We start from the raw sequence: 15,767 nt of genomic DNA, 5'->3' as shown, positions 1-15,767 counted from the left end.
TATTTTGTCTACACATGAACACATACAACTGATGCGCATGGATTTGGAAGTCATACTGCTAATTTGGCTTAATAAGTCTTTCACATTTAGGCAGAGGGGCCTTCTAGTTTTTTTTGTTTACATTCATTTATATATTAATGTTATTTTACATCTTACTGTTTGTGTGTGTGTTCAGCTCGGTTTATGACTTTTAAATAAAACCTAAACCTCTCTTTCGGATCGACCAATTTTCATACATTTTGACGTCAACACTACCTCCACATGGCCAGAGGAGGGCGCTGCTTTCCTGAGGCTGCAGATGGGACTTCTGCTCACTACACATTACAGTGTTTCTTTATTTCCCCCCACACACACCAGGTGCACCAGCTATCCATTAGCTACAGGCCTCTTGGCTTTGATCTCAGTGGACGCTTCATAGCATTCGAGTTGTACAGTGTTCAAAAAGCTCTGCACGTACATCTGGTTAAGATCTGGCTTTAAATGTAGATGTTAATAGTGGTTTTATGAATATATATAATGTAGAAGTGTGCCTTTACTCCTCACCTTGCTGGCCTTCAGCACATTGACCTGATCTTGGTTTACCGTGTCCTTGTTCTTCTCCAGGAAAGCGTCACACTGGTACTCCACCTGCTCGGCAACAAAAGAGCAGTGTGTGTTATAAAACCAGAGAGTGGGATTTATCCATGTCTTTCATTTCTGATGAGAAAGGACAGTTTAGCTACTCTCCCTTGCATTTTAATTTTAAAATGTAATTAATTTTTGTAAGTGTGATCCAACTTAAAGAAAGGTGTGTATTCACAGAGTCTTAATGTTTAGGCTTCATTTATAAAAAAGGTAAAGGTTTCTATCTCTTGGTTTAACGGGTTATTAATCTGACCAGTGACAGTAAAGCCTTCCCATTAGCTCATGTGCAGATATGAACTCTTACTGCACGTGTCTTTAAATATAACATCAACCCTTGCAAATGTCTGGTCAGAAATATCTCCAAGAATCCTATTTTAATGTGGGGGGACTTCACTGGAAAGCCTACGTTAGACTTCCCCTGTTAATCATGTAACCTTATAGTGGGGATATAAAAAGTCACACTGAGTCATACACTCTTGAAACGATATGAAACCTATTTATTAAACTGGATTAAACCAGTCAAACACATGTACGGTACTCTAAACATGTCATTGCAGTAAAGCTTTTAGTGTGAATACAATGACAACATTAACAAAAAGTCATCTGTCCTCGAGCAATGCTAAAAATAACCCCAGCACTGCAGCAGCCGATCTGTTTTCTGCTGAGCTTTCCTTCAGTAGCTCAACCACATTTAACACTATGAGGTCTGGTCACTGCAGCCCACCTTGTCAGCAAAATGTTCAATGATGAAGGCGCGGTTGGACATGCGTGGCTTCTCAAAGAGGGAGCAGGTCTTCAGGTGTGTGTTGTACAGTTTCTGAGCCCAAGAATCATCTGTACCTTTGGGCATCTGGTGGAGAAAGGGAGAAGACACAGTGGAAACAAACGGTAAGAAAATATGTATAAGCATCTGCTTATAAATACAGAAATACTATGAACATTTAAACATATCTAAAGCATTGTAATTACATTACATATCATCCCACAAGAGTGTATTTTTCTGATTCTTTTTTCACCAACAAGACAAAGCAGTTGTCCATTCTGTGTTTGCATTACCTTGCAAATATGTTAGCAATGTGGAGTACCTCAAATGTCAACAGCTTGTGAAACGACCTTGCAGTCATTAAGAGCCACAGAGAGATTCGTCAGCATTGTGTGTAAACCTGCTCCGCTGTGAAAGTGTGTCGATGGTGCAGATATAAGCACTGCCTTAACTCTACACTGGTTTCCACCTGAATATTAACTCAAAAAGCTAAATTTGATCTCGACATTTCATCTACATTCAACCAAAGCTTTGCCCAACATTAGCTTAAGTTGTGTTTGGGGCTTTTCTCAACTTTAAGGGGCCCAATTATGCTCATTTTCAGGTTTCTTAAAATTGTTATTTTGTGCCTCTACCGTGACATGTTCACATGCTTGATTGTTCATAAAGTGCTTTATATTACTCGTACTGTCTGTGCTGCAGCACCTATGGAGGGAGCTTTGGGATTTTAGCCATTTAAATGCACAAAATGAAATGACTATGTATACAAATGTGAGTTTCTCAACAAGCAATCATGCAAAAGAATCACTTTAAAATGTGCATCTACCAGAGATGTGCTGAATATTTGTATTGGAAATGAGTCATTCAGCATAATAAGTATTACACATTACTATAAATCAACAAGAAAAAGAGTCAGCTGACTGCGACATGAACAACCAATTAGTCAACGTATTAGTTTACTAATGGGAGTCAGCCATAGTCGTGTAAAGCAATTACAACACAATGAAAACATGCCATCTAACTGTGAATTGACTACGACTGAAAAAGCGTGTTTAGTTTCATTTTGTTTGCCATAAAGTTGTCAATGTTTCATACTGGGTTTCAGAGTCGGGTGAACTCTGTAGGTGTTCAGGTTCAGGTCTAGTGTGGTGGGAGGCACTGGAAGTTCGACAGTCACAAAATGTAAAGCAGAACGTGGGAGAAGTTCAACCACCACCCACAATGCTCTGCTCAATATGCAGCTCGGACTCACTTTAATTCTGAAGGTGAGCAAGACTTATGTAAATGTATATATTTGTCTTTGTGTGCCAATGCAGACTCTTGTTGAAAGACAGAGTAATGATTAGAAGACTTACAGTAGGACCAAGCCATTTATTCCTTATATTTCTGTCTTGCAAACAAAACAAACGGATGAAATGCATTTCTTAGGAAAGACCTTAAGGAGATATAATGATTTTCTAAAATAAATCGTGATATAGGAATAACACATTGCTCTGTCTGTCATGTGCTGGAAACAAATCTCTCTGCATCTAAAGTGTGTTTCAATCATGGTGAGAAGCATCAAAGTAATATCAGTCATGGGCAGCCGAAAATAATCTTACTCTCCCTGCCCCTAAATCAAAACATTAAAAACGATTGCCTTGTGGTTGTATTATTCCGCAAAGAAGCAAAGTTGCAGTTTATTTCTATGGCTATCTGAGATGTATCACTATATGTGACTAGAAATGTGTGTGAATTTGTCATATTATGTTCTGGCCAAAAAAGTGTTTTGTGTCCTTAACTACCAATTCAGTTCTTCCTTGAGTTCAACTGGACATTTGTTAACTTTTTGATGAATTCAAAATCGCTTTTTGCCCTGAATATATCCAATGGTAACTGTAACTTAATTAAATGTTACATTTTAAAAAGCTTGACCCTAACAAACAGTGTGTTAAGTTGTTCTCTTGAACCCCCTTATTGAATCAAACTTACTGCTCTTACTTGTTTCCCCACATATGATGTAGGGCTGTCCCGAATACCATTTTTCGGGCTCCGGATATTCGGTAGTAATCAGCAGCGAATATTCGTTCCGCGCACGGGGGGGGTGCGTAGTAATCAGCAGCGAACCGCTTGGAAACGTGTATTTCGGTTTATTCAAGGCATTCTTTTTGTTATTCTACAGTATTGTTGTTTTATAGTTATTTGTTAATGTAAATAACCCAATTTGTGTTCTTTGAAATTGAAAAGGATATTGCATTGTGTGTGTTACTTTCGTTGCAGTTGCATATGTCTTAAGTGTAATTTGGCTTGGCTTTCTATTTTGTAGGTTTGAGTTAGCGCTGTTGACAGGAAGTTGTTGTTGCTATGGAAACAACGTGACGGAGATTAATGGAGAAAAGTAATATCTACATATAAAGACGGAGAAAGTAAACGATAACGTTTATGGTTAAGTGTTGGCACCCCCCGAAGAGGCACAAGCTCTTACGTTGATATTGGAGATTTAAATAAATTAAAAAAGAATATCCGAATAACGAAATTGAAACCCGAATAGTACTCCAACTAAGGAATATTCGGATATTCGGGTAGCCCTAATATGATGTACTGGCTTGGATAAAGTAGTACCTTGCACTCCTCGTCCAGCAGGTCCAGGATGCCCATCTTAGCTTCTATGAGGTTGATGCAGGGCTGATTATCGTAGAAGTCGATCAGAGTCCAAGGGATCTGCTCCCTCATGTACTCCTCCTGCTCCAGCTTGAACACATGCTGCACGCACACACACACACACGAGGGGATTAAACTGTGTACTTGCATCAAACAATANTTGAGTGTGGACGGAGCATATAAAACGTTAGCTTAGCCGATCTCCCATTCAGAAAACACGCATTAGGTCTGCAGACAGACGGCAGGCGAAAAACCTTTTATAATGCGTGTTTTCTGAATGGGAGATCGGCTAAGCTAACGTTTTATATGCTCCGTCCACACTCAAAACAACGGCCTACAGACATAAATAAACCAGCGACTGTATTCGCCATGAAACAGACAGTCTGTGGTTTGTACTTGTTTAACTTTCCTCTAGTTTCTGAACAGATATGAGGAGCTGTGAGCTCTGAGTGCTAACAGCTAACGGCTGATGTTATGGTTTTGTGGTTCGCATTGAAGATAACGTCACGGCAGTTTTATGCAGCGTCGCTCCGCCCGCCGAACTGCGTTACTATAGTTACTACCCCAGTTCCTAAACTGTAATGGAAACGCAGCATAAAGTGAGCCTGGTCTACCAAAGCCTCACCATACCGTACTAAGCCGTGCTAGGTCCTGCAGTGGAAAAGCGCCATTACACACATGCCAGTGTAAAATAAAACTGCAAAGGGAACTTTTTATTTTTGGGGGAAATCAGCAGTTAATTATTTCAATATTGGGCCAGATCTGTAAGAAGGACTAGGGGTATGTTCTCAGAAGGAGCATGTGTGTTATTTTGAGCTTGTATTTGTGTGTAATCCAGATGTAAGGTGTTGGAAAGAGACCACACAAAGGCTTCTCTTGACTTGTGCAGGTTCAATGCCTCCATTTACTAAACTACTCCCCTCCTCATGCACACCGCACCATGAAGCCTTCAGGAATAGGTGTACACCACGCCATTCGGTTTCTCTGTTCACAGGAAAACGTGTGATTGACCTCTGTCTCCATTCCCTCTTGCCTCCACACATAAAGGGGAGCTGAAAGCAAATCTGTTTCTTGCAACTGTGTAACAGTTTCCATATGGGAGTCCTCGGATCCAAGTCTACCACTGAGAGAGTCTATAAACCTTTGAGGTATACATGCAGTGGTTTACAAAGTTCAAGTCAGGAACAAGTTGGGACTGTGGGACGATGATAGAGTATTTATAGGCTGGATCTATTCAGTTCCTAGGAAGAATATGACTTGGCAATCAGGGGAGAGGATATGGGTGGCTGTCATATATTCACACTTTCTCACACAGATAAAAAACATGTTTAAACTATACAACTGCACCAAACAGCTTTGACATTCCCACTTATCGCATTACACACACATTACAGACAATGTGCTCTTGAAAAGATCATCTCAAACTCAGTGGTTAACACCTTCAAGAGGCTCTGTAACAAAATGGAGATGAAGAGCAACTGCTGCTGAGTGGGAGCAGGCAGGCGGTGCACCTGCAGTAAGTTAATCAGTCAGTGTCTCGGGCAGCTTATACAGGCCAGCTGTGCAGCTCTGCACTCCGGAGGGTCCCCTGGAAAAGCAGCACATTTCCTCTCATGCTAGAATCGGGCACATGATAAATTGGTATCCAACAAAGGCAGCCATTCAGGCTCTCTAAAAAGCATACAACCAATTGCTTGTGTATGAGCGATGAGCATGGAATTATGCCTCACAATTGTATGTATTCTTCACTCTCCGCCTACAGCAGAATCACCCACATAGGCGCCAGTTTTGCTGCAGCACAGATCGAATTGGATGGACCAGGTTTTTGCAGCATCTTTCCTAAAATGGTGGATCTCTGTAAAAAGGGGTTCTCCTCCATTTGTGAGTTGTAGAAGGTTTTCTATTGTTCTAATTGATCTTTGTCAGGAGAGAAATAACCTTGGTGATGTCAGTGAGGTCATAAGGTGGATCTCAGCTTGCGTCTGGAGACTAACAATTTATAACGAAAAGCACATGTTCTAAGTTTTGTACACAGGGTTTGTGATGAGGTGGTATTTACAGCAGGGAGGACTTAAAGGTTCTAGATATGGATTCCAGATCATATCCATGAATCAGGGATTTCATTCACAGCACCGTCACCATGGAGACAACTGAGCTGAATGCTAGCAGCTAACAAGTGCTAACCTGATGTATGGAGCGTTCAGTAATTGCTGTATGAGTGCAGAGCTGTGCATCACTAATGCATATTGTACCGGATATGCGATTAGAGAACCTTGCCTTGAACATGAATTGCCTAAATTATGTTTCATACCCCCTTCATATCAGTAGTGTACATTGCATAAGACGCGAGCTCTCATGCAATGTGTGGTGTGTTAAGCAGGTTATTTGTGGGCAAAACCAGTAGCTCCTTGCAGAAAAGGAAAACATCCTCTAAAAAAAAAGGTCTGGTCATGTTATATCACTGTTCAGATTATAAAAATGGAATGGCCAACGTTGAATGCACAACGTTAATAAACATAACGTTGTGGATTTACTTGATTTTAGGATTTTATGAAAAAAATTAAAAAACCTTACCTGGAAGAATTTACTTGCTACTATTTACACTCAGATGTCAGAAGTTAAAACACACACACACACACACACACACTACACCTGCCAGTATGCATTTTAGTCCAAAAACAGTAGCCATTGAAATCCTGACATCCATACAGTAGCAATGCGCCTCTGGAGCGATTCACAGCTCTGACGGACCCTCGGGATAACTGCACTGATGTTGAGTTGAATTCTAAACCGAACACCACTGACACACTTGTTACCTTACATCCTTCAATTAAATACACAGGTACAGGTTAAAACACACATGCGATCCATTTCTCTGGTACACACACACTCTCAGGATTCCACAGGGACCACACATGGTGCTGCTGGTGTTAAAGCTGTTAGCCACGGTCTGCGCTCAGCTCCATTCCAAAATGCCTCCCAGTAGTAACTTCAACTCTCCTAACACATGGGAGCACATCCACCTCCCCGTCCCTCTCTCTATCTGTATGCACCATCATACTCATATAGGTATACTAATAATAATAATAATAATAATTCAAGGAAGCGTCCAATAATAAATGCCTGAATCAGAATTGAATTGGGTGCATATGTATAGTAGTAACTATAGAGTCAAATAAATCATGTTTTGGTGATTTGATATGAGTTTGGATCATGTTGGTTGTTTTACAAATAAGCTGACTTACCCTGAATTTGTAATTCTGTAAATTTGTATTTATTATTTAATTTTAAATACTATGTGGGTTAGGGTTAGCATCTAATAGTGTGTTATTTGTATTTTTCATCTCTATCTATACTGCTGTAACAATGTAAATGTTCCCTCTGCGAGACGAATAAAGGAATTGTGATTCTGATAAAAACAATGCGGACATCGGCTACGTCTGGAGCTTGGGCTGTTCCAAGCTCTGGAGCAGGATGAGTCTAGATTCCAACAAAAATCCCTGTGTGACCATAACCCAATATAAACTCTGTGCTACGAATTCTGATACCAAAACCTGTTATTGTCCAGAGGAGGTGCATGCAGGCTCCTGCAGCACCATTTCATTCCTCAGCTGGATGATCTGTCTGTGACACCTCCATAGCTGCAGCTCCATATACATACATACATGTACATACACATGATACATACATTACATACATACACCTCCATAGCTGCAGCCCGCTCACTCAGGAGAGATACAGCAGAGAGGGCTTACACACTGACAACAGATGATCGCTGGGACGATAAATACAACATGTGTGGCTTATTTAAAGCATCTTAATAATAATAATTATTATTATTACTATTATCATTATGAAAACATTAATAAAGTTAGTATTATTATTATATTATTATATAATAATGACAATTATTATTATGAATATATGAGTTGCTTTCTGAAATCAAAGCTCACTTCTAGAACGTATCCAAATACTGCATACAGTTTTAATTAAAAGACGATGTGAATTCAATGTCATTTATTGATATAATCACCTTTTTGATTGAACAATAATACAAAATATTCAGGTAAAATAATGTTTATATATTATTATAACCTATTCCATATCTGTATTTTGTGATCTTTATTAGAATTGTATGTTTCCACAGGGAGTAATGAAAGGTGTCACTGTTCTGCATAAGGAGATGATTTTATAATAAAGGACATTGTTTTTCCATCACTTTTATCATATTAAATAAAGTAACAATTTAATTTCTGCCGTAAACACAGTGTACCTCAAGTGTCTCAGAACAAAACCTGTTTTTTCCGCCACACACACAGCAAGCAAAGCTGCCATTTTGTTTGCCAATTGTTGGTAAAAGCGGTTGCAAACAGATGATTTTATAAAATGCCAATGCTGTAACTTTTATTGCTCCTTTAACCTTTCATTCTGGACGCCCAGAAGAGCCTACAGACAGTTTTACAGCGCTGCTCGGAAACAAATAAAACGCTGTGTGTTTTGGTATTCTGCGGGTCTCGTGGATTGATTGAAGTGGGAGTGTGTTTTGAATGATGGGATGTTCTGAATTTGGAGCCTGAAATAATTAAAGATTGTAAACATGTCACTGACACCAGAGATAGAACAATCTGTTTAAGCTCCATGACACTGACAATTACAGCTTCAATATGTTTCTGTTTTATGTTGCCCAGAAAGGCTTTCAATGATTCACCTCTGAAGAAGAGAATGAAGAGAAGTTTATTTTGTAACGTACGTCCATCAGCAGCATGATACATTTGTTTGTACATGGATCAGAAACATGTGCGGCAGACGGGGGTTCTGGTGCCACTCACCTACCTGCTGGCTTAAATCAAAATGGCGTCGCCTCAGCGGGGCGGGGGGCCTGCTCAGAATTGCGGCCTGTGAGGAGCAGAGGAATCAAAGCATGTAAAGGAGGAGCTAATCCTGTTAGCATGGTGTGGACTGAGGGGTTGCTGACCCAAAACACAGAGTCCAGCTGGGGGTGAGACTCACACAGGGAGCTGGTGTGTGTGTGTGTGGTGTGTGTGTGTGTGTGTGTGTGTGTGTGTGTGTGTGTGTGTGTGTGTGTGTGTGTGTGTGTGTGTGTGTGTGGTTGAGGATCAAAGAGTAATGGGTGCAGGAGGTGAAAAGTAAGGTTTTCGTTCACAAACAACCAACATCTGAGTCGGTCAGAGCCGCTTGGAGCAGATCCTCAGAGACTGTCCTCTGAGTGACACACACACTGTGCTGCAGAGATCAGTGTGTGTGCAGGGCTCCACAGTGTGTTCCTGTACCTACTCAGTGTACATCATCTGTCTGTGACTCTTCTGAGAACATTCAACTTGGAACATTTTCAGTAAATGAATCAAAGGACCACATATTAGCCAGGCTGCTTTATGGTCAATCCCAAAACAAGTGCTATTAAAGTAGGATGACTTGTAGTCATTTTAATAAAACTGTTATTTCTTTGGAAGGAAAAATAAAACCAGTTTTCTTTCAAAAAGCTTTAATTTGTATAACTAATATTTAATTGTATTGTATTATTAATTAATTAATTAATTATAATAATGTATGAAATAATTGGATGTTTTAACATGTAATTATAAAATGAAACATACTACATCATAACTTGATAAGAACATTTTACCTGGTCCATATATGTATAGTATACCTATCTATATTTGTGTTGAATTGAATCATCTCCAAACAAGATTGACCATTTAGGATTATAAAGCCAGCTCACTCAAACATTGGCCTTTCTTTTTTATTTAATAAGGAAAGGTAAAGAACAGTTGTAGATTAATAAGAGAGTCAATAAGAAAGTGGCTGATATATCTTCTGCTCTGATCCTGGATCAGACTCCTGCTCAATCACAGCCTGTTGTTGTGATACTGTACATCCAGCAGGCCTTCTGTTTATCACATCATTAGCATGCAAATTAGAGCTGCTCTGTAGCCGCAGGGCCGGCCACTGTCACACACACACACACACACACACACACACACACACACACACACACACACACACACACACACACACACACGCACACACACACACACACTGTCCTGTGTAATTGGTAGGGTAATGTTAATTTGTCTAATTGTTTTGAAATTGTCATCACACTCTGATTGCACACATGCACACACTTCGCTTTTATTGCGCAATTATGCATGCATGAAAAGCGGGTGTAGCATGTGAATAAATGAAATCTATGGGATGATTACAGAGAGAGCAAACTGGTCTGTGTTCCCCATAGATCAGAGGCCAGCAGAGTGGAAGCAAACAGGTAGAGACAGAGATCCAGTCAGCCTGTCACAACATTTACCTTTGGATTTGAAAAATAGATCTCAGCCCACTGTTACCCTCTGTTTTCTTCCTTTTCTTTCCTTTTTTTCTTAAAAGAGGGGTTATACTTTCGTTAGCCTGGCTCCACAGTGATTACAGTAGAGACAAACCATTCCTATAAGGGAAGTATGAAGCTGGGGATGACAGATGACCTGCAGGCTGCAGGAAATAGCCGGTTTCATCAGGAAGATGCGCACTCGATAAGTAATTTGGTCCAAAATAATTACACAGTGGACTGCTGTCAGAGGCCGTGCCACACTGTGAGCAGCTTCACGGAGAAACACATAGATTGTTTTATAGAAACGTTTTCAAAGACTTTCAAACTGTTTCTAATGCAGAAACATCTTATTAACACTGATCAAAGAAATACCAAAACATGTTTTTCCAACTTCATTACATAATCGTTAGAGGTTATAGACACATATTTAGAGAATGCAAACTCTTTCTGTTTGTCTTTAATCATATTCACGGTGATGAGTCATTTACTTCTCTGATGAAGAGGCCATCTCTCTGTTACACATCTATTTCCATTATTATCTGTCTAAAATGCCGCCATACTGAAGCCACCTCCAGTCATTTAAAGCAATACTTTCATTCACTTATCTTTAAGATAAAATAAAAAGCTAGGGACTGCCAGAAACTCACATTAAATCATTTAAAAATAAAAATGTGTTTTTGTGTACAACAATGACATGTTTTACATTGTGTGGGACAACTCAAGCGTTAAACTCACTATTGAACATGTTTGAAATACTTTGCACATTTGTGTTGCTTGGTAATTAAATACAAAATTAATTATTGTATATGTTTGTGAATCGGCATGCAGGCGGTTTAAAGGCTTTGGATACTTCACTGTAATGCATTTTTTAAAGTTTTTTTTGGAAGACTCCCTGACCCGGAGCCACGGTGTCAACATCTCTCTCACACACACACACACACACACACACACACACACACACACACACACACACACACACACACACAAAGTGGTGACTGCAGGGTACTGAATTCAAGAGTCTGAATAAACCAGATAAACTACCTGTATAGTCTAGCTAGCAGATTACATGATTCTCTGTGTGTGTGTGTGTGTGTGTGTGTGTGTGTGTTCCACAGGGTGTGTTGCTGATCATCTGCAGCCATGTGTGACCAGACGTTCGTAGCGGCCACCTTTGGCCCCTGCGAGTGCTGCGGGAAAGCCAGTCCTCTCATGAACATCTACATTAAGACCGAGGCCATCAACTACTGCTCCTTCTGTGTGGAAGTGGTACGTGTTCCTTTAGGTTTCTCATCAGCTGCCAATTCATTGCAGATTGGACCAATGTCTGCAGTGTCTCTAACACTGCTTTGTGTACGTTAGTGTGGATGTAATTATAAGAAGATATTTATTTACTGAAAAGTAGGTAAAATAGATTCAATCCCTACAAACCCAACCCTTTGTCCCTAAAATACCTGCATCGTGCCTTTAAGTTTATATATGAACATATGTAATGGTATAACAGCAATATGTAAGGCATGCAGTTGCAAAGCTTCTACACTTGAAGGGTATCTTTACTTGATGAGGATCACACTAACGCTTTGCACTGACACTCAGCAGCACCTTTTGACATGCAGCTGTTTTAGCTTCAACACACCCACACTCAAACACAGTCACACAGGAAGTCATGGGGTCCTTGAAGAGAGAGATGCATGCTATTCAACCCCCTCATGATCTGTGTTTTTGTCAACAACTTACTGGGTGCTACCTTAAAAAAAATTGATTGAAGTGTGGAATAGCCGTATAGAAAAATAGCAAGTTACATAATAATTGTGAATAAAATATAGCTCATCATTTGAAGATAAACTTGAAATCTACAAATGCAGACAATGTGTTCTCTGTCAAAGGTATTTTAGATTGACTTAAATAATAATCCCTTTGACATTATTGTCAATCAAATATAAATATAAAGGAACTATTTGTTTGTATCAATGCATTGATTATTTTAATTTCACACAAAATGCTACAGCTGAAATCCTTACCCTGCAGAAAAGGGCAACTTGATAATTATGCAATTTCATTAGTGAGCAAAAATGTAATCTGTTTTAAATTATAATAATCACAATGTATGTTTGATATGCGTGTCAATATTAATATGGCACAGTATAACAACTTTTGTATTTGTATGTATATAACTAAAGATTGGTTCACACACAATTAGTACAATTGCTACAATTTACGAAACACAGCAGTGGTGTAAGATTTAGAAAACATAATTAAAAAAAAGGCTATATGATGCTCAATGGTCAGAAAAGCGATCCATTGTTCTTAAAAATGATTTAATTTGGAGATAATGTGGAAGACCAATGCTGCAGCAGTGTCTCCAAATGCGTGTGGTGCCTGTTAATGTATCTGAATGTGGAGGATGGAGGATGGAGAAGGAGGGGGGAGACTAACAGAGCGCGAGCTGTCAGAGTGACACGCGCGGCCGGCGCAGCATCACTGTCTCTAGGCGAATCTTTCCAAATCCCTTTAACAGCATTCGTCACATTTGGCTGTTTCTGCAGAGTTTCTCCACCCTTCGTCTCCCTCGTCCTCTAACAGTGTGTGTTGTTTTTCTCAAAGATGGCCTGCGCGGGGCTCACGGCGGGAGAGTCGGTCGCGAGCCTGAAGAAGGAGAGCGAGACTCTGAAGAAGAAGCTCGAGGAGGAGCGGGGGAAGCTCAGTGACATCGAGTGTGAGTGCCCGATAAAAACTACCTTTACTCCTGCTGTACACTGCATCTAAAACCGCCTCACTCTTCGTTTTAACACGTAGGCCTAGCATTAGGTTTTGTTTGCATAGAAAGCTAACTCCATGTTCTTATTTTAAAAGTATAGCCTTTTTGTGTCTGTTTAGTGATGAGGATGAGATTGTGCACAATCGTGGTGGGATGTTTGACTATATATATAATATGTATTTGTATAGCATTTTACGTGCAAGAAATGCTAAACAATAAAGTTAAATGGACATAGGATACATGTATTAATTAAAACACGAATAGAAATCCAGGATGGAAAATAAAACACTTAGAAATAACATAAAAATAGGTTTAAACAGATAATAATATTAAAATCAGTAACCATATTTGCAGCATGTGCACTTTTAATACTGAAGCAGGAACAGAAGGTCTCCATACTCCTTAGAATAAGTGTTTCTATCTTTATTTGCTATCAGAAGCCAGCCTGGCAGTATATAACGTATAGGTCAAATAAGCTTCTACGCAGATACATTAAATGCTGCTAACACGTTTAAACATCTCTACTATAAATGTATCATCTTATAAAATGATGAAGCACAGGAAGACACCATTTAGCAGTCATACTTTGAGTTTGCTGATGATATTTTTAGTAAGATTTTGATTATTTCTATCATGGAGCCTTGTGTTTTGTTTACATCGCTAAGCAATACAGTAAATTGAATACATGTTTAAAACAAAAACCACTATAAATGTGAAGATGGGTAAATAAAACACTTAAAAATAACAATAAATAATATTAAATAGTATGTATAGTTAAATAAAAGCAACTGAAAGTGATTAATATGAATAATAAAAGCAGTATGCATAATATTTAACTTTTAACTATTTACTTTTCAGAACAACTACTTTACACACAAAACCTTTGAAAGATCATATTATTTTCAAAGATTAGCCTGCCTGCTGTTTAGAAAATAGTTAAAATTAGCTTCTACTGTACGCAGAGACATTATATGCAGCTAACACGTTCAAACATCTTTACTATAAATGTAACATCTTATAAAATGATTTAACACCAGAGAAGGTAAAAGTACACACATCCTTTACTCAAGTAGAAGTACAGGTACTCGTGTTTAAAAATACTCTGGTAAAAGTAGAAGTACTGACTAAACTTCTTTACTCAAGTAAAAGTAAAGAGGCTTTGAAATGTACTTAATTAAAAAGTACCCATAACTAGCAGCTGTTTTAAAGAGTACCTGACCTCCCTTTATATGAATAGAACAATAATATCATTGTTACATAACGAACGTTTCCATGCTGAACAACGGCAACATGACAAAGTTTTAATTGGTCCCTCTTGTTTAGAGAAGACCAGGAAATGATGGATACACGGATCGTGTTCAAATCAATAGGCACGCAATGACTCTAAATAATAATGATCACGCCACCAAACGCAGATTAAAACTAAAGGAACCAGCTTGTTTGGAAAATGTAAGAAGTAGAAAGTACAGGTATTTGTGTTCAAAATGTAAGAAGTAAAAGTAAAAAGTCGTCAGAAAAATAAGTAGTGGAGTAAAGTACCGATACCAGAAAAATGGACTTAAGTAGAGTAACGAAGTATTTGTACTACACTACTTCCTGTGGGGGAAACTTCTGAAGCAATTGGAGTCAGGACTCAGAGAGACACGAGGAGAGCTGGAGCTTTGATGGCAAACACTGACTGAGAATTCACAAGACATGTCACGGGCCCCGAGTTGACCACACGTTTGAGATGCCACAATCAATTCTGAAGAACCCTCCTGTAGCTCGAGGTTTTAACTAGTTCAGAGTGTAATAATCAACATTCTTCAAAAGATAGACTAAACAGCTGAGGACACTGAATCACATTTGTTGTCGCTTATGGCTCGGGAACCCCGAGAAGGATGTGTTCCAGGTGTCCCACAACAATAACTATCTCCCGGTCACAAAATGGCAACATCAACAATATGCTAGGGCAGCCCCTCCTTAAGGTTGGTCTGCTGCGTCAGAGGGCGAAGGAGGGCATGCAGGGCAAATTATTCCCCAACACTTCCCTCCTCTGTTTAACACAGACAGACACTTTGAGTTTACTGTGTATTATAGTAAGGTATTGAATGAAGCTCTGTTTCTTCAGTAAACCAGGTGGCAGAGAAGGTGGAGGTGCTGGGCGCTCTCGCCATAAAGACCAGACGTGTGCTGAAGGGTCACGGGAACAAGGTGCTGTGCATGGACTGGTGTAAAGACAAACGTCGGATAGTCAGCTCTTCACAGGTAAACACACGCACTCCTGCACACACACATGTTCATTTTATGCTGTAAGACTTCTTCTTTTTTAATATGGATTTTCTTCTCTTATCTAGGATGGCAAAGTGATTGTCTGGGATGGATTCACTCTGAATAAGGTGAGTAGACGTCTGTGTGGTGCTTTTGTGTGGATGGGTGTGGGAATTCATTTGTATAATAACTTCTATTAATTAAAGGTGGGGTATGTAATTTCTTTCAGATACACTTTTTATTATATTCCATGGAATGCTCTTAACATCCCGATAGCAATGAATATCTGAAGTGCTTTGACCAATGAAAAAAAATCGGCCAGGCCTACTAGTCCTACTAAACCAGTCAACCGAAAAATGTCGCGGTGGCGAAGGTGTCTACCTGTAAAAAAGACT

The 15,767-nt window shown here is 39.3% G+C and overlaps 2 protein-coding genes across 2 annotated transcripts in view; one reads left to right on the top strand and one right to left on the bottom strand.

The window, feature by feature from the left end:
- Positions 1-501: 501 nt before the first annotated feature.
- LOC104946314 (unconventional myosin-Va-like) lies at positions 502-11,662 on the bottom strand. Its single transcript, XM_010772102.1, has 5 exons — positions 11,650-11,662; positions 6,947-6,956; positions 3,989-4,135; positions 1,349-1,474; positions 502-627 (listed from the first exon to the last, which is right to left on the bottom strand). Exons 3-5 carry the CDS (start codon positions 4,097-4,099, stop codon positions 502-504), a joined length of 363 nt encoding a protein of 120 aa, XP_010770404.1. The 5' UTR covers positions 4,100-4,135; positions 6,947-6,956; positions 11,650-11,662.
- A 1,112-nt stretch (positions 11,663-12,774) lies between these two features.
- The window catches only part of LOC104946313 (guanine nucleotide-binding protein subunit beta-5-like), an 8,878-nt gene continuing 5,885 nt past the window's right edge, over positions 12,775-15,767 (top strand). Inside the window, exons 1-3 of the mRNA XM_010772101.1 lie at positions 12,775-13,080; positions 15,233-15,369; positions 15,459-15,539. Of these exons, the coding sequence (XP_010770403.1) occupies positions 12,969-13,080; positions 15,233-15,369; positions 15,459-15,539 (330 nt within the window). The 5' untranslated portion in view covers positions 12,775-12,968. The remainder of the gene's footprint in view (positions 13,081-15,232; positions 15,370-15,458; positions 15,540-15,767) is intronic.

Source organism: Notothenia coriiceps, unplaced genomic scaffold, assembly GCF_000735185.1.
Source record: "Notothenia coriiceps isolate Sejong01 unplaced genomic scaffold, NC01 NC01_scaffold00010967, whole genome shotgun sequence".
In the NCBI taxonomy this organism is placed as follows: Eukaryota; Metazoa; Chordata; class Actinopteri; order Perciformes; family Nototheniidae; genus Notothenia; species Notothenia coriiceps.
This window is presented reverse-complemented; position numbering and strand designations above follow the sequence as displayed.